Genomic DNA, 18,394 nt, shown 5'->3' with positions numbered 1-18,394 from the left:
GCCGAGCAAGAGCAGAGCCCACTGCGGAAACTCCAGGAACACCTCTCCCAGTCCGTGATGTGCGGAGCATGCGAAGAGCCCGTCTTTCAGGTCAATGAAATCCGGGGTGATTGCATCCCGGTAGACGGATGGAATAATTCCGCTGGGGGTGACAGCAGGCAGGGAGGAATGCCCATTTTCATGCACCTTAATGGTCCTGAGTGCTCCGATCCGTACGGGGTCAGGTTTTGAGCACCTTTATCGTTTCTGACAGCAGCTTTAGTCCTAACTAGAATTTGGAAACAGAACTGGTAAAAAGATTCTCAAATCCTGGGTTCTGAAAAGGGGGGGGGGATGTCCTCCTTCCTGGATGCACTGACAGGACGCCAGGTTACTGTGCTTGTGTTGCAGAAGTAATTGATTGTGAAGCCTCAAACGGCTCCAATTACACAGGCCTGTCTGTGACTGTTTCCAGAGCCCAGGCAGGGGTCCAGCTTGCTTTGTCTGTAAAGAGCAAATCGGTGCCTTACGGAGATCGGAAACCTGCGAGGTCAGCCCAGGCCTGCGATGTCATTTTTGAGAAAACTGGTCCGTTTATATTGCGTTTTTTTACATACAGCTTCTTTACCAAGCCTAAGCACCCCTCTTACTCTATTAGCAATGTACAGTACATTTCCGCTCACTTAATTCAGAACCTGGCTCTCCAGACCTGGTCCTGCAAAGACTCCGATTTTTATTGCTTCTGTGTGTCTTCTTCAGTCACTGGCTAAACGTCCACTCTGGCCTAATTTGTACTGTAACTTACTTGTAATTGTAATTGACTCAATTAAGTAATTGCATATTAGGTTTGTAATTAAACCAGAGAACCTTGCAGGCCAAATTGGCCTCTACAAATAATATAGCCGGGTTTTATCCACCCACCACCAGTCATAACTACTATTGTTTGATCTTACCATACAGACTGTCTGCCACGGCGTGGCTTCGTCTTCGCTGGGGTGTATCCCATAATTCCACCGTCTCTGCAGGATGTGCAGCACGGGCTCCACAGAAACATTGAATCGGGATTTCCAGGAGACCTCCACAAGCCCGGCTCCATCCTCCGAGAACGACATGTCTTTCCTGGGTTTCAAAGGGACACCTTCACAAAACAAAACAACAAAAAAAACCCCCACAAATTTACCAAAAAAAACCCAAACAAAACACACTCCCGATAGGTTCATGCGTATAAAGAACAGCAACATGAACCCCAGGTCTGTCTGCGTCACAGAATGGGCCAGGACACGTCAAGGGAGGCATCTGTACATGTTATGGCCAAAGGATTCAAACTGAGCTTTAAAAAAAAAAAAGAAAGAAAGTATCCAAGAGTCATGGGATACGGAGACAGGGAACCAGAGGAGACAAGGACACCCCAGACTGGGGACCAGGGTTCTAGTGATGAGACTGCGGTTTTCGGGGGGTGTGGGGGCTTGTCTTTGGGTCGCTCTCAGCAGTGGGGTCTGCCGGGAGGGTCCAGGGAAGACGGCGTGGGACAGGGGTTTGGCCAAACAGCAAAGACATGCTGTTATTTCTGAATGGGGAAATTCCAAGACACCTGGGAGGGCGAGTGCACCTTTCCTTCCTCTGGAAGCTCCTCCATTGCGTGGAGTTTCAGGAGAAAAGAAGCTCCACTTGGAAAAAACCGAACCTGCCAGGACCTTCTAAGAAGGGACCCTGAAACAACAGACACACTAAGCAGATCTATAACTGCTGTGATTAAAAAGGCCGCTAACTGGAAGTTAAAAAAAACCAAGCAAATGCAACACTACATTCTTAGGGTGATAAAAGGATCCAGCACTGGAGCTGGAAATCCCAAGCCAAGGCTGTTGGCTTCCCACCCAGGGTAGACAGAGGACATGCCCCTCGCCTTTAAAGAGGTTGGCCGGAGTCTGGCAGGTGTGTCCGCAGCCGTTGGGACAGCACTTCCTGGTCCCAGCGCAGTCCCGGTCTGCGGCGCAGCTCTCCACGCAGGCCGCCGCGAAGCCCGAGGCCTTCTGGGGAGGGGGGCAGTCCCCCTGCTTCTGCACCCGGATGGACCTGAGGAACTCGGAGCTGGTCACACACTCGTGGTGCTTCTGCGGGGGAGAGCGCAGCGCGGACAGCGTCAGGGCTCTGCTCTGCCCGAACCCACCCCTCCCCCCCCCCATCCCTTCCCATCGGTTTCATCTCGCTTCTAAAGAAGGGGTGGTGAGCGTTCACGAGGGGCCTGTCAATACAACATTTATTCCCAGGCCTCCCAGCAGTGCTCCTGTGCCTCAGGAGCAAAATCTGCACAAATCATCGCCTGTCTCGTGATTGATATGAGTGCCAATAATTTCACAGGCATCAGGACAACAACTTAACTGCTGCAAAACAAGGAAACGATACGTCTGTTCCCTCCAGTCAGGGAGGTACAACCCCGCCGAGACCATAATGATAAGAAAATACCTCGTTTCATTAAAGACGGTGAGCTTGATCTGTCTAAATGTACACTGGCATTTTTAAAGGGAAGGATAACGTTTTCTTGTCATCGCTGAACTAGGCTCCTTACGGTTTCTGCTTGTGTTAAGCTGCAGTCGCAAAGTGGAAACTGTGCGTAAATCGAGAAGGATTAAATCCTCGCTGTTCCTGAGCGGTTTTGTCAGGGTAATGGATTCTCTGCACCAGGGGAATGGTTTCAATCAGGGAGCTGAAGGAGGTTTTTTCTTCTACTTACACAAAAACATATTGCAAACAAGAAGATAAAAGAGTCGAATTATTACTCCTGAAATGCCATGATCTTTTATTTAAGTATAATAATTCAGGACCTCACTAATGGTTTGTCTTTAGCTCTAATTTGAGTACAATAATTTAGAACCTCACTAACTCTGAGTCAAGGAATCGAAGGGTTTGGATATGAGCTCTTTTTTCTCTTTCTTTTTAGGACTTTTAACGGGCAACCACAAAAAAAACCTTTCTTTAATGCATCTATTCTCGTAGACATGTTTTCCTCTCTACCAGGGGGATTTTAATGGCTGGCAGACGTGTAGCACAATTATTACATTTCTCAACTGCAGAAGACACTGCCTCCCGCTCGGACGGAGAGGCTTGCAGGACTCACCTCACAGGGCTTGTGGGACAGATCTCTTCGGGACTCCCACAGTTCCTTGCATGGCTGTAAGCACTGTAGACACAGAGGACAGGCATGTAAACTAGGACTTCGGAGAAGAAACGGAATCAGAGAGAAAACTAGAGACCGGGCTCTGAAGCAGGTAAGCATGTGGAGACCAGTGTGCGGAGCTCAACACAGGGCCAGAACCCTTCACGGCTCTCTGTCAACAGAACCGGGAAAAACGTTCCGTAGTAGCAGTAACAGGAGTCCTCGTCTTTCGCTGTGACGCCTTTCGGAAGGGTTCTGTTGAGCGCAGTTTGCGAACAGTACAGGCAGGTCGAACAGTGCGCTGGGGCCGTCAGGCTCTCTCAGGAGACCTGCGCCCTGCTGCGCACTCCCAGGATGTATCAGCTTACGCTAAACCAGCTGCTCAGGGGATGTGTTCTGTCCTACCTGGCGGCTTTGTCTGTCTTCTTTAACAACATAGGAAGAGGGCATATTTGGGTATTGTTGTGACAGTGAAAGGGCTGAAGGCAGTAAGGGTAGCTTGGTGGGAGTGTTTTTTATTCCATGGGGATGCGGCTCCTTCTCCCTGTTGCTGTGCCCTGACCTCTCTCCACAGAGACATCCCGCCAGGAGACGGACAGGTCATTTCCGAGTTTGTTGAGGCCCAGCTTGTGAAAGTGTCAGGCTGGGACGGATCAGATTTCACCGGCGTCTGCATTAAGGCTTGGTCACCCAGCCCCTGCACAGAGGCTGCGGCCCCAGTCACTGGCAAGTGGAGGTGGAACATGGCTGGAACCACAGTGGCAACATGGGAGGGGGAGACACTTTAATACCCTTACTGGCTACCCCTGTCCCACCTGTCAGATGGAACAGGCCATCACATTCATTCTAACAACCAATGTTGCCACACTTTGTTCTGTAAGAGAAAACTTAATTTACACAGAGGTGGACACAGTACAGAACAACACCATAAATTAATGATCAACAGCTAGCAAGTAAACAGGAAGAATAATAATAAATTCAACACCAATAACAACAAGATGATCAATGCAAATTCCTTGCAGTTGTATTGTGGTTTTCATATGATGATACCAAAGTGCTTTACATATAGGAGGGACCCATTTCACCCCCAGCAGAACTGCAGCCCCACCTGGTCGACACACAGCAGCCCCAGATCAGGGCAGGAGTGAGAAAGTACTGCAGCCGCTGAATTAAAGGAGAGCTTTAGGGAGGCCAGGTTGTGCCAGACCAGCGTGGAAGAGAAAGAGGGGAAATACATATTCACAACAGTTTAGGGCTTAGACTGGTCATAACATCTTCAAAAGAACTACATTTTTGGTTGTCCAATAAACTTCTCGAACCTACCATCAGTAACTGACCTTGAAAGACTCTGGTGAGCAAAACACACAGGATAGCACCACTACTCCCACCAACAGTGCCACTGGCTCCTTAAAAACCAAGTAGTCGGGTTTAACATCTTATCTGCAGGACAGTGATGATGATGGTGGTGATACATCGCTTTCCGTCACGTTCTCATGCCGATCTCTGCTTAACATCTCAGGACTCTGCACAACCGAACCCTGAAAAGCTGTTTTTGTGTTTTACTGTACTGTAGTTCTATTCATTCAGCAGGATTACTTTTTTGGGTGGTTCCCTCCCCCCCCGATGCAGGCGATCCTTGGAAAACTGCCTTGCCAGGTTGTCACATCTCGTAGCTGCTCAACAGAAGTGCCTCACGCTGATACAGACAAACACTGTGGTAATTTCTTATTAAAGAAATGTGACAAGGAGATTAAAGTGGGTGAAGAGGAAGTAGTGAATCATGATTTAGTTTCACTTAAGAAAGAGTGCAGGACATGAATAATCATCCCCGATCCCTCCTGCTCCCTCTGTGCCTGCGATCAGACTGTACTCCTGCTTCTCCTCTCTAGGTGTCATTCTCCTCTCCCACTTGACTTCAGGCTAATTCATCAAATGTGTCTCCTCACAGCGTGGCTTTGTACCCCCATCAGCGCACGAACATTTGTACATTTCTTTTAAATGCGTCTGAGAATATGAAGACATCTGTTGTGTGTTACCGAAATGATCATGCAGACATCTGCCACTGCCTGTTTTCCACCGCATGAAGACCGGTGCTGCACTCTTTAAGGCCGGGCTCTCCCTTCTAAAAATAACTTTGACAAGCCAGACAGGGAGCAGCTTGTGCGCGATTTTAAAATCAATAAGTGAAACGAAACATTCCCTTTTATCCTGGGATGCATTTGACAGCTCATGAGTGCACATACAGATCCAGTCACTGACCAAGGTACCGATCATGCTCGGACATAATGTAAGTATCTAATTCATCCTAATCCTGCTTTTACAACTGCTAGAGAGACGGAGTCGATACAACAGTACCACCGCCTTGCAGGCCTGTCAGTTCTGGGATGGGAGACCTCCAAGCTAAACCAGGTTTCTGCTCACTGGTGGACCAGTAAGTATTGCTTTTCCCCCTCGACCCGAATTTCCAAAATCGAAAAGCCGAAACAATATCCAGGAACACTGTGATGTAGAAGGTGCTGCCCTTTGGATCTGATGCTAAAGTAGTGTCCTGACTACTTGGTCATTAAAGGCCCCTGTTGGCACTGTGGGTAGGGGTAAGGATAGTAATCCCAGTGTCCTGGCTAAATTCCACTCTGACCCTGTATGATCTCACCTCCCTAAAGCTCCCCCTTAATTCAGCTGCTGAAGCAGTTTCTCACTGCTCCCCTGACCTGCTGTGCAGTGAGGCTGCTGGGGCAGACGATTGTCGTGTGGCACCCTGGTGGTGCTGGGCCTCACTGCTGGATGAAGTGTGGCCTTAAACTTGGAAAATAAATCAATGGTGAATGTGTACATTTTAATAATCTTATAAAACTAAAATTGATGTTTCAGAATTGAATTGCAATGCTTTTGCCAGCCACTATATTAATCAGGAAACGTGGCATACCTTGATAATTAAGGATTTAAAACCACAATATTGATTTAAAAAAAAAACGTATGCACGGGTGTTACGTCTACAAGTCAAGAGTACGTTAACAGTAATAACAGAACTCCAGAGTTGGTGACTTCATAAAACCTTTTAATATAAAATGAAATATCTGTTATTCTACTGAAATTAGAACACTGTCACTCACTCAGTTACCAGTAAAGTTTTTCATCTATAAAGTTTTGGAAAAAAACATGGAAAAAATCACATTTGATATGTAATTTAAGTAACAGTGTGCAAGTGAGTTTTTGTAATGTAAAGTAGCTTTCAGTGGATGATTTGAAGATAAAGAATTTTCAATTAACCACTTTGAGTATCAATTCCAAACAAGCTGCCTGTGCAAAACCTATCATTAGGTTGTAAATCCCACAAAATTAACAGATAATGAATTAATGTTACTGAATATGCAGGCCTTGAGAAACGGTGCCATAGAAAATATTTGCTTTCTTATATCCATGCATTTTTTAACTGCTTCTTCCAATACAGGGCTGAGCCAGAGCCTAATCCAGCAAGCAACAGGGGCAAGGCGGGATACAGCCTGGATGGCATGCCAGTCCATCACAGGGCAGACTCAGACACACACACTCACACCAGGGCTAACTTTCCCAGAAGCCAATTAACCCACCAGCGCGCTTTGGGACTGTGGGAGGAAACTGGAACACCCAGACCAAAACATCAGCTGAACCAACGTATAAAGGTTTCGTGCAAGTTGTCAGAACCAGCCTTCCTGGGAAAGAATGATGTCATGTGACATCAGCCCACTGACGGGCCACATGGGCGCAGTGTCCCCCTGCGCTGGCGTCTGTGATGGAATCAGACCCAGCCCAGCTCAGTGCACACAGCTTCTCTCTCATCAGCGCTGACAGATTTCTTAAGCCACCTTTACAACCCCACTTCCAAAAGTGCAAAAAAGGCTACTACATGTCTGGGAGCCATCAATGTGACAACACATTCTTGCACAAGCTCAGGGGATCTGCAGACAGAGAGAAATAAGACTGCTGACATAAATCTATATCTCTTCCTCTCCAGGCCTGACCAGAGCACCTATCACCATACCCAAGTGTACAACAAAACTAGCCATATCTTCGGAATGAGGTGATAGGAATATTCCTCTTCGTTCCTTTGACAAGGGTTATCCGTGACTAATTTCTAGATATGCAGGCCTGATGTGTGATAACGTGCAATGGGTAGGATCTGTTTTATTGTAACTGACAGCTGACACACACACTCCAGATAAGGCAAGAGAAGGTAAAGCGCCAGACCACCATATTGTCTGTGAACAAATATCATGAAGGCTTTGTAAACAACACACAGTCCCTGCTTCAAATCGGGATTGAAACTAATAACTGGAACTAGCACCTTTGAAGATGCCTGTCGTATTGGAAATTCCTCAGACCCCTAACTTTTTTGCAGAAATATTTGATATATTTTTTATAAGCATCACTGTTTTTGTATTTCTCATGATGTTATGTCACAACAAGGAACTAACAGTGCCAGTGGTCCTGGAGGTCACAGCGGGGTCACTGTAAGGTTATAAGGTCAGCAGCCTGGCTTTATCGAGATCCTCTTGAGCACGTTTCACACAGCAGAGGGCTCGGCCCGCTCCAGTCTAGCAAGTACCACTTTACACCGTTCTGCACACTGGCCCAGCCCATCTAGTGCCACAACATTCACCAGAGGGGCCGGAAAAGGAAAAGGGGAACGAACACATTGACTCCTGAAGAAAATCAGCTGAACCTTGAAAAAGCTAAATAGTTTAACTTCCAACTTGCAGGCTTTAAAAATGTGTAGGGAAAGGCTTTGGCTGAGGAAATGAACCTCTTCAGTCTAAAGCAGAGAAGACTACGAGGGTCCAAGTATTCGGATCGGCCCTGCGGACATGTTCAGAATCAAAAGTGAGACGCAATCCAGGGGACAGTGGAGAGTGGGAACTACGTGGAAGCACATTTAAAACTGTGAAAGCAGCAGGCAGTTTTTTACACAAAGGGTTGTGGGAGGATGGAACAAGCTGCACAGCTCAATGATTGAAGCAGACTGGTTTCAAGAAGAGGCTGAATGAGATACCTTTTGTTATATTCTTAACCTTCCGTATTTCTGGAAACTCCTTTTTGAAAACTCCTCCTTTACCTAGGATGCTGAAAACTAACTATTTAAATGCAGCTTGTTGTTAAAAGCGTCATTCTTTACTGTAAAAGCAGCATGTATTTTCACACTCCTGTATCAGCTTGTATGCCACAGCTGAGAAAGCAGGCTTTATTTTTAGAGGCCTTGTAAAGTGAGTGTAAACCTCGCCACCGGTTTCCGAACCACATCTCCCAAGCTACCACATTCTTTTGGTCAGCTTTAGCGTTAGATGAGCTGTTCAAGACTCCCGGAGCCCAGAAGCTCTGCTCAGAGCCAGCGTGCTGCATGAACTCCACAGCGAGTCAGACAAACAGCTCCACAGACACAGCCAGACCCATAAAGATGCGGTCCAGCCAAAGTTCCAAAGTTCCAAAGCTGGCTGCTTTCGACAGCTTCTCTTCCTGTCCATCCCTCCACACGGCCCATCTACTGATCAAAATATTTCGTAATTTAATTTGACCCGTCTAGACACTTTATGGGGCTAGCTAAATTAATCCCTTAAAATGCTTTCCTAATAAAAAGGATTTTCAGATTAAAATGTTTTTGGTGTTGCTGTGGAGCACGGAGTTCATGACCCTTGTCTTAACAGGAGGCTACATAAACCACATTATCGTGGGGAAATTCAATCACTTCATTCAGGACCTAAACAAACTGAATAGGACCACTTCGGTCTTCAACACTCCTGGAGCCCTATTTTAGATTTTTAATAAAGTGAGATCTTATGATGTGACTGAGGGTTATTTCCTAAAGTGATCATTACGGGAAGTATTCCTGACCAAACTCTGCACTGGAGAGACAGCGCAGTGCCGGTGTACCTAATTCATCATCAAGAGTCAAAACCGAGCAAAATCTGGGCTACAAAATCCTTGTGTCTCTCAAACTTCCCCCTTAAATACTAATTCTCTGGAGACCGTCATGTTATAAACACTGAAGGCCATTCAACCTCTTGCCAAGGACTCGAATTCGTCACAATGAGAATATTGTAAGAGGAAGCTGCTTGGTGAGAATTCCAGAAAAAAAAGTCTTAATTTGCTTCCCTTCATGTATCATCATCCGTCTGGCCCTGTTCGCTGGGCGGAACACTGTGACGGGTTTTGGAGGACGTGTTACCAGCCAGCCAGGCCGTGTTTCAGTCGGCGATATCATATTCGTCTTGACGAAACCCAAATCTCTCTCCATATGACAGATGGGTGGAAAGATGGACGACAGCGCAGGGAGAATCCCAGGGGCCTCTCCTCCTTCCCAGTCTGCGCAGGCGTTTGACCAATAGGACCCAGAGGAAATGCTCGGCTAAACTTTGATCTGCTGCGGTTGCTGCCCGCAGCACAAAATCTTCCTCGGAGCTGGAATTCCTGCCACTCCGTGCCCTATAAATCAGGCCGAAGAATCCAGTGAAAAACATTCCTTTCAGCGGTCTGAAATGAACCAGTTGAAGTGTTATTTTTATAACAACTCAGGTAGAGACTGAAGATGAACGCACAGCAACAGCACCTGAACATAGTGACAAGCTCGATGTGTTTGTTTTTTTAACGAAGACGCCGCCTGCGATGAGGTCGCAGATACGGATTTATGGGATTCGAAGGAAAAGACGCGTGACATCCATCCCTCCTCAGTGAGCAGCTTGCTCCACGAGCCTGGTGTGAATCCAGGTGCCGTCCCGGAGACGCAGGGCACAAGGCAGCACCGCACCCTGAATGGGACCCCGGCCCGACACAAGGCCAGCGAATGTCATTCTCTAGAGAAATAATAAATCTGATTCTCAGTTGTGTAATTTAAACTTCACTGGTGCATGGCTTTGCTGCGTTCTCTATAAATGTATTGCAGTTTGATATCTGCAAAAAAAATATATATATATATTTCTACCAAAGAACATCACAGATGGGGAATTGTAAACTTGATCTCACTTGATGTTGATTTTTTTTTAAATTCCTTATTAACAAACTGCATGAGGTTTAGACTACACTGTAGAGTCTGGGCAGGCTCAAGAATTCTGGGATACGGACATTTCTGTGCGGTTGTGTTTTAGATCATGACGGGAATTCTGTCTCCATTAAAGAGCCCTGAGACAGAGCAGCACACAGATGATAAATGATCATTTAAGAAGCTGCCGTCCAGGATTTAGATATTTATCAATTGGCAGGCAGAAAGACCATCCTTTTCAACACCCCTGCTGGTTCACAGGTTATACTGGAACGAAGGGGTGTCACCACCTGGCTCAGTGAAAATAAAAGGGCAGGGAGAGGGGGAAACGGGGAGCACACTTCAAAAAGATAAAAGCTTCTTTCTGTGATATAAAAACCAAGTGCAGACAGACTGAGCCGAAGGAGCAGGGCAGTTCCATTCTAACCGTGTAATACATCTGTCTCCTGCGTGCCTGATTCCAATGTGCTGGCTGAGCCCAGTTTATGATAAGTTAGCTCTTCTGCAGACTGTAACGCTGACATCCTAGACAGAGTGCTCAGGTCTCTCTTCTCTTTGTCAGGCCTGTACCTGGGGTGAGGAAGGCACATTAATCATGCCTTATAAATGGACGGATTCTTTGGTGGTAATTTCATTCAGATGTTGTACATGTGCACTGATCTCAGTGCGTACAGAGCAGAACTTTTTTACAAGGAGTACAACTATACCTTTGCTTTGCAGGCAGTAAATTATTACTTCGTCACAGTAAATGCCATTTCTCGGTAGGGTTCCTCTGATCATGCTTTAGTGGGTTTCACATCTCTCTCTCCTTTTTCTTTCTCTATAAGGATCAGTTCAATTGTTCCTAATTTTAGATTTTTTTTTATAAATGCGGGGTCATGCCTAACAGCATTCACAGGAAAATAAATGTATGCATTGCCTTGAAACAAAAGCTTTGATTATGTGCACATTTGGTACAAAAGCAAATACTCATGCTGGATTTCTTTGCTGGGTTGTGAAACACCTTTCTGAATAATACTGCGCCACTCCCAAGGCTGAGAGAGAAATGAGCAGGAGTTCTCATCCGAGAAGGTTAGGGCTTCCCAAGTCGGAGCAGCTGTGTCTCAGTTTAAGTGAACCTACATTTTCAAAGCTGTCTTTTTCTTTAACAATGCGCTACTTTCATGTTTAGGTAGTAATTGTGTGGGCCTAGTCATAGAGGAGACTGGGCAGTCTTCCCCTTGTTTCTGTGGCTTTGCTATAAGACAGAAGAGAGGATTCTCATCAGTAATTGACCAGATTCAGGATGCACATTCCAAGAAGATAATGAGAATTCTTCCAAGAAGAATTAACTATCCGCTTTGGAAAGAATGCCTCAGTGTGCTTGGCTCTCTTGGCCTCTGAAATTAATCCCTCAGTGATCTGGAAAGCTGAAAAAGGGAATCAGCGTTTACCAAGAGAAAAACAGCAGAGAGCACACAGGCTTCTCTGCTCAGATGTAGGTCATGCCTTGTCCTTTTTCAGGGTGATGAAAACTTGAGCCCACAAGTCGTGTGAAAATACGGATTCTGTCCCCATCTTTTTTAATCAAACAAATAATATTACTCAGAACGTCTGTCAGCAAGTGTATCCACTTCATTGCACTTTTGCCACTGTTATGATAACAGTCTTTCACATAACAAACAAACACCTGAACAAATTTGGTATTATTTACTAAAACTGTGCCTCTATGTACAACTGCTTGGAATTTTTTTACACAGCTGATACTGTGATCTGCAGGCTTCACTCGTTAACTCAATGGTACAGATACACCTGTGTATTATTTTCATCTTATTTAGCTGTGTCTAATCCTTCATCTAAAACAAAGACTGCCAGATCTGATCCTCGGCAGCCTGGGGTCTCCTGAGTTCTGAAAAGGATTAATTCAGACCACACTGAAAACTTAAGTGGACTAAAAATTGCAGAAAAAGAGTGTCTTGCTTTTTAGCTGCCAAAATGCAGCAGATCTCAATTTGTTAAAGAAGAATATAAAAAAAACAGGTTAAGAAGTTCTAAGTTCCCAAACAAGAGGCAGGCTGTCGAAGTGATCTAAGGATCTCATCCAGGTGGCCTCGTCCTGAGAAAAGCCAGGTTGTCATCTTCAGAAGCATGGATGGGGAAGTTGTTCCAAGACCCCCACAACTCTCTGGGTTAAGACTGGCACTTCCAACTCAAGAGCTGAGCGGCAGATACTAACAGGCCTGCCTGCGCCAATTCAATTCACTTAGTTCAAATCGGGGTTCATCGAGAGTTCGCTTGGTAACGAAAGCTAGAAAACCTCGACATTCCAGTGGGAAAGGATTGGGTAAACTCTTTGTTTAAGTGAAGTGCAACAGGCTTATAAAATTAGCAGCCCTCTAATTAAAGCAAGTGACCTTCATTTATTTTATTTCAGTATCTGCTCTTCTTCCTGAGTTACGTGTGATTCCGCTTGGTTATTTTTTTGGCGAACAGACTATTCTCTGCCTGCAGACAGAGCTTGACTGCCACAGTCTCTCTCCCCGGTTCTGAATGGAGCCATCAAATCCAACCGAAAATTTCAGAGGCTTCCTGTTCCTTTTTAACAGTAGAGCCAGACCTGGACGTCTTAGCAAACGAACAGCTGGTGTTGAAGACGTTACGCGTCCACCGCGGGCTTGTTTATTCAGGAAAGAAGAAACATCTGCTTTTCTTTTTTAAACAGATCTCTGTTGCAGTGGAAAACACACAAGTTGACAACAGCAGGTCCTGCCAACCACTAAAACCCGGGACCTTGTGCAAACAGACCCACCTGACAACCTGTCCCAAAGACTCCCAGGATTCAGCCTCCTCAAGCGGCGCCTGATCTGTACACAAAGCTGTTTGATTCAGCTGCTGTGAAGGACTCACGCTGTCACTGGCCTGGAGCTGGGGCAGGGATCAGGGATGGGTGTCAGGTATCCCCTCTCGCTGCTGGGCAAGGCTGTAATTATCCTGGAGGGGCCTCTTCAGAGAAGCAAATTGGCCTCATCGATTTGAAAGCCTTCACATAGTTTTGAGCTGGCCCACGGGGCGATGCAAGAAAATCCAGGCTTTGGGATCTACCAGGACTGGATTGTTGTCAGCCCTTTCTCTCTCAAAGCAAGATTCTCTTCCTGCAGCTCCAGCCCCGCTGTGCAGACGTTAGCTGAGTGGACAGGCGAACAGGCCAGGAAGGACATACATCAGCCAACCACTGCTCTTCAGAGTGAAGGCTGAAGCATGAATCAGAGGCCACAGGTGGAAACCATGAGAAAGGGCATTTTAAACCAAGAGGCATTTCTAAAGAGGCACTTCTTTACACAAAGGCGGGTGGGAGTGTGGAACAAGTTGCCCAGTCATGTTGTTGAAGCCGATTACCCTGGATTCTTACAGGAAATGGCTGGATGAGATCTTTGGATTATTTAGCTACTCACTGCCAAGTAGGCTAGATGGTTCGTCTGGCCTCCTCTCGTTTGTAACGTTTCCTAACATACATGGGAGCCGAAAGCTTCAGAAGTAAAACAAGCCAATGCTTAGATATCAGCAACCTTCGCCGAGCCCTTGAAGTGCAAAGTCTAAAGATTTTCTGCAGTTGTCTCTTTCATCATCCCTTTTGCTCCATTTTGTTTAGCACCAGCTGCAACATGCTTGGCACACTTTGAAGTCTCTTCAAAGTTTTATTTGACAGGAGGAAGCATTGTCAGCCACTGTTTCACTAATAAGCTTCACTCGCGTAGCTTAACCTGGGAAAGAAGAAGCAGCCATGACTGGGGTTGTAAAAGGGAGAATTTCAAAGGTTTGGTGAAACATGTCAGAGCAAATTTGTAATGGCTTTGAAAACCCGGACAAGATCTAGTATACTCATGAAAGGGGTGTCAGGTTGGCTGCTAACAAAACAGGAAAAAAGGAGAGAGAGAGAGAAAGAGAGAGACCTTCACTTTGAGGCCCGGGAGGGATGCAAAGCAACTCTCTTCCCTCTGCTTCAGAGCCAGCAAATCAGCTCGTACCAGGCCAGCTACACACACCTGCAGCGCATTAGCGCAACAGAAGCAAAATTGTTTCTACTTCAGTTGGGAAGTGTAAGGAAGTTTATTTTGCTTTAATCAGTACCACACTTGGGCTTTTCAATATGTTGGAAGTTAACTCATGTCCATAAAATTGTTTTCGAAACACATAAATTATCGGGGGGGGAGCTGATTAAAGGGACTAACAGAGTCGAGGTACGTGCGCAGGGGGTCTAGCGCTTGAAACGTTTTTATTTCAGGCGGAGTGGACGAATCAAAGCAAAGGTCCAGCCTGCTGATTTAGTGCACTGTCATGCAAATTTTCATGGGCTGAAACTTTGCCCCCTGAAAGAAACCATATGCGAGGCCACAGCCTTCATTCGAGAACAGCATTGTGAAATCCCATTAGTATCGAGTGAATTTAAGGGTCACACATTCCTGCAGCTCCACGGCTCCCATACTCCGCACACAGAAGAGGGTCATTTCAATCTACTGCACATCCCTGCGCTGCAGCTCAGATGAATGGATTCTACTTGTCTGGAGTCATACAGGCAATATACTTCACTCCCAACTGCAGCCGAGCACAAGACGAACTAAACAAGGCTCTCATTGCACAGCGGTCTGATCCGTTTCGGGGTTTAAGTCGAGGTGCTCTTAACTTAAACAGCATTTTGGTGCTGAATGCTTCAAGCTTCTCCATTTTGTGCAAACTGCATGGAAAAGACTTCCTAAACCACCAAAGAAAACACAAATGTGTTTCACCAGCCTGTATTTTGTAACACCAGGAAGGGATCCAACTGCTGTGCAACAGCAAGTGGATTTGTTTTGCCGGCTTCTGTAAAATCTTGTGTTCTGTAACAGAAGGGCCTCTTGCTTTCTTTGATGAAAGTACTGCTTGCATTTCAGAAGAATAATGAGATTGTCTAAGAGAATGTTGCAGTACTGCTTACATTCAAACTACAAGCGTATTGTAGATATGAGTTAGCAAGTGGAAAGCTGGGCTTGATTCAGTTGGTCAGTGACTCTCAAACTGCTGGCACTTATCTCCGTCTTTACAAACTCTGACGTGAAATTCATGACTATTCTATTGCAGGGCTTCCTCAGGGGCTAGTATTCCATTCAGAGCCTCAGCCTGAGCAGAAACCACAAAGCAGGGAACAATGGCTGCAAAGGATCTTAGCACAGAGATAAAACAGACAGAGTCTTTCAGAACTGCAATAAATATTAATCCATTGTACAGAACAAAGAAAGAAATAACTTAGAACTCGCTCCAGGGAGATTATATTACTGCACGGTTCTCAGAGCTTGTACTGTTTCATATGGTTTGAATGAATCCATCACCATAAACAATTTTACAAGCTGTAAAAGGTAACTGGCCATGTTTTAAATATGTAAAAGGTAACCAACCATGATTTATTTCAGGGGGACTACAATGTGTACTTTAAGACCATACGTGAATCTTACGAAAAGAAACAGAGCTGAAAAAATGTATCCCGATTTTAGACATACGGTTAATGTGTGTTTTAACTAAACAGCTGATGTGTTTTAACTAAACTGTTCTCACTTTTAGTAGTGGTCTGAATAACCTCAACAGTGATGCCATAAATAACAAGAAATCTGTCTGGGATAGAAATATTTGTATTCAAAACTAGTCTTTGCAGAGTGTCTAAGACAGTTTGACTTTGACACAGAGGCAGGACATTTTTTCTACAGAATGGCCAAAGTCATGACTTGCATTCTCTTTCCACAACGATGGAAATGTGCGCACATAAAGAAATGACAATCATGTTCCAGAGAGAGCTGTATTTCTGGCATACTTTAAAGGGTAGAAATACAGCTAGCTTGCGTGGTTTACTTTATATTTTCAGTGTGTTTCAGTGTTATTGTTCCAGCTTGTAAATAGCAATTCGGCTGCCAGTGAACTGTGTGTAAATGATTGATATTCTAATTTGCAGCACTAATTTAGAGTTCATGCCAGTGCAGCTCTGGCCGTAAATGATCTCATTAAAGACACAAGCAGTAAAAAACGTGAGTTTTTTTCAGAGCAGCAATGAACTTCTCACAAGCGCGCCATGAGCCTGACCCTTCACCAAGACCAGAGCGCCCAGCAGAGGGGCTCGGCGTCCCCCCGACCCGGGAGGTCAGGCGAAGTGACCGCACAAGGAGTCTGGCGCTCTGGTGCCACAGCACTGCGGCCAGGGGGCACAGCTTGCCCCCTGTCCGGGAGCGGAGGGGCTTCTGGCAAGAGGGGGAGGGAGGTGAGGGCACAGACAGAGTGTGGACAGCGCCAGCCAGGGCTCCGGCTGCCCAGCCACTAACGGAGTGGGGGTGCCTGGCCAGGCCACGGGCCGCAGAGAGGAGAAAGGGTGTTGACCTTGATCCTTCACCGCAGGTGGCTGGCACTGATCTACAGCTAAAAAGAACATCGGACATCGACTTTCAGCCTCCCTGCTCCCGAGCGCTCCCGAGGTCACTGGCGCGACTCACGCGGGTCCTGTTACTACCTGCCGTCGCCGCGGGCGATGGCTGGGGCTCGGCCCCGACACCTCCTGCTGAGCCGCCCGCGAGGACAGCTCCCCGCGCGGGCGCGAGGAGGAGGGAGAAAGTGGCGGCCTGCCCCCCTTCAAAGCGCAGTCTGAAAGACCGCCTGAACTAATCTAAAGGAGGGGGGGAAAACGCGTGGGGTTTCTGTCGTCTAAAACAGCAAAGCAGACGTCTGCCTCTGGACCACGGCGGGCTCCTGAACAGCAGCTCGGGGTTTTTTTTTCACACAAAAAAGAAAAAAGTCAGACGCAAAAGGATGTAAAATGCCTGTTGTTATTTTTACTAGAAACACAACATTTACTTTCCCCACTCTTCCAGGGAGTGTGGGAGGCTCACCCCCATCTGAAAGCAATCAGAGCAGCTCGGGGCTGGGTGTGAGAGTTATGGCCTGCACACAGGGAAGACTCCACCTTCTTCGGCTTGACACTTTTAACCTCAGCCCCTGCAGGCACGGGGTGGGGGGCGGGGGGGGCGAAAAGTCTGGTTTCAGCAATTACTTTAAATGGGCTAATAATTTTTATCAGCTCATTAGTGCCACCAAAAGAGCAAATAGCACTGCCAAGCCTTTTGTTCTTATATAACATCTCCTGGGGAGACTGCAGGGCCTAGCTGGCACCAGGCAGGTCCCTGTCCTGGTCAGGGTTTCCCATCTCCAGCCGCAGACTGCTGGTTTCACACGGAGGGGCGAGGAATGTCTCCAGTTTGCAGAAATGGAAAGCACTGAGGGTGGAAGCACAAAGCCCAATCGTCCTGAACCCGCTGGCGGATCACACACTCAGCTTCCATCTCACTGAAGTGGAAAGCGTCAGAATTATTTTTTCCTCAGCATCTAACGGCCAGTGGGACAGAGAGCTGTTGTGTTTTCGCTATTTTCTAGACTGCTCGATGGGTGACCTCCTCCCTTTATTACCGTCTAAGACTACCAATTATGAAAAGGCAACCTGCTTATTTTCACATACCACATAAAAATGTCATAAGGTACGATATATTGGCCCTGAGCTGTCCACCACCAGTGGAACTGAAGTCTGAAAGGGAATGCGCTCAATTTATATAACAGACCTCATGGACACACACTGTATCGTGATTGTTGTTGATATCTTTTCCATGACACCAAACTGTAAGCATTTCTGAGTAGGAGATTGTCTTCTGGCCAGTAACTGCTGGAAGAAATCTAAATGACCAAACGTCCGTGTTTATTAAGGGAAACAATAACAGTTTCCTTCCTGAACTGCAATAAAAAGCGCAGAACTACCTGTAGGAGCAATTTCATCAGTCATCAGGACGTGGGCTGTCAAATAGATACGATAGGGGGAAGAGTTGGGATGAATTATTTTGTCTTTCCATGTGGGGGTCTCCTTGCTAGTGAGGTGGGGAGCACAGATTATCATGCATTGCTTTATTTTGATAGGAGCAGACAAGGAACTAACAAGCAGACAACACTGCAACACAGGTGTCTTAAATAACAACACCGTTTCAAAACAGCTTCAGCGTGCCAAGACACACACAGCTGCATTCTCCTAAACTCTGCAAAGACACCACCGTCACACTGGAGCAAATTCTTAGGAAGTCTTGATTTCTAAGACTCGTTTTAAAGAATCTGGAACACAATTTATTGGAATAAAAAAGGTCTGACCTTTCTTCATCCTAAGTCATGTTATGTAAACGAGTGACCACAGTACACCCCCTATTGAAGATATAGTACACGAA

At 46.2% G+C, this 18,394-nt stretch overlaps 1 protein-coding gene across 1 annotated transcript in view; it reads right to left on the bottom strand.

The window, feature by feature from the left end:
• anos1b (anosmin 1b) overlaps positions 1–18,394 on the bottom strand; it is a 44,343-nt gene that overhangs the window by 14,940 nt on the left and 11,009 nt on the right. The window contains exons 3-5 of the mRNA XM_088913675.1: positions 3,095–3,157; positions 1,883–2,090; positions 933–1,117 (exon numbers count right to left, since the gene is read on the bottom strand). Coding sequence (XP_088769801.1) covers positions 933–1,117; positions 1,883–2,090; positions 3,095–3,157 — 456 coding nt within the window. The remainder of the gene's footprint in view (positions 1–932; positions 1,118–1,882; positions 2,091–3,094; positions 3,158–18,394) is intronic.

Source organism: Atractosteus spatula, chromosome 4 (assembly GCF_055471065.1).
Source record: "Atractosteus spatula isolate fAtrSpa1 chromosome 4, fAtrSpa1.hap1, whole genome shotgun sequence".
NCBI classification, from domain to species: Eukaryota; Metazoa; Chordata; class Actinopteri; order Semionotiformes; family Lepisosteidae; genus Atractosteus; species Atractosteus spatula.
This window is presented reverse-complemented; position numbering and strand designations above follow the sequence as displayed.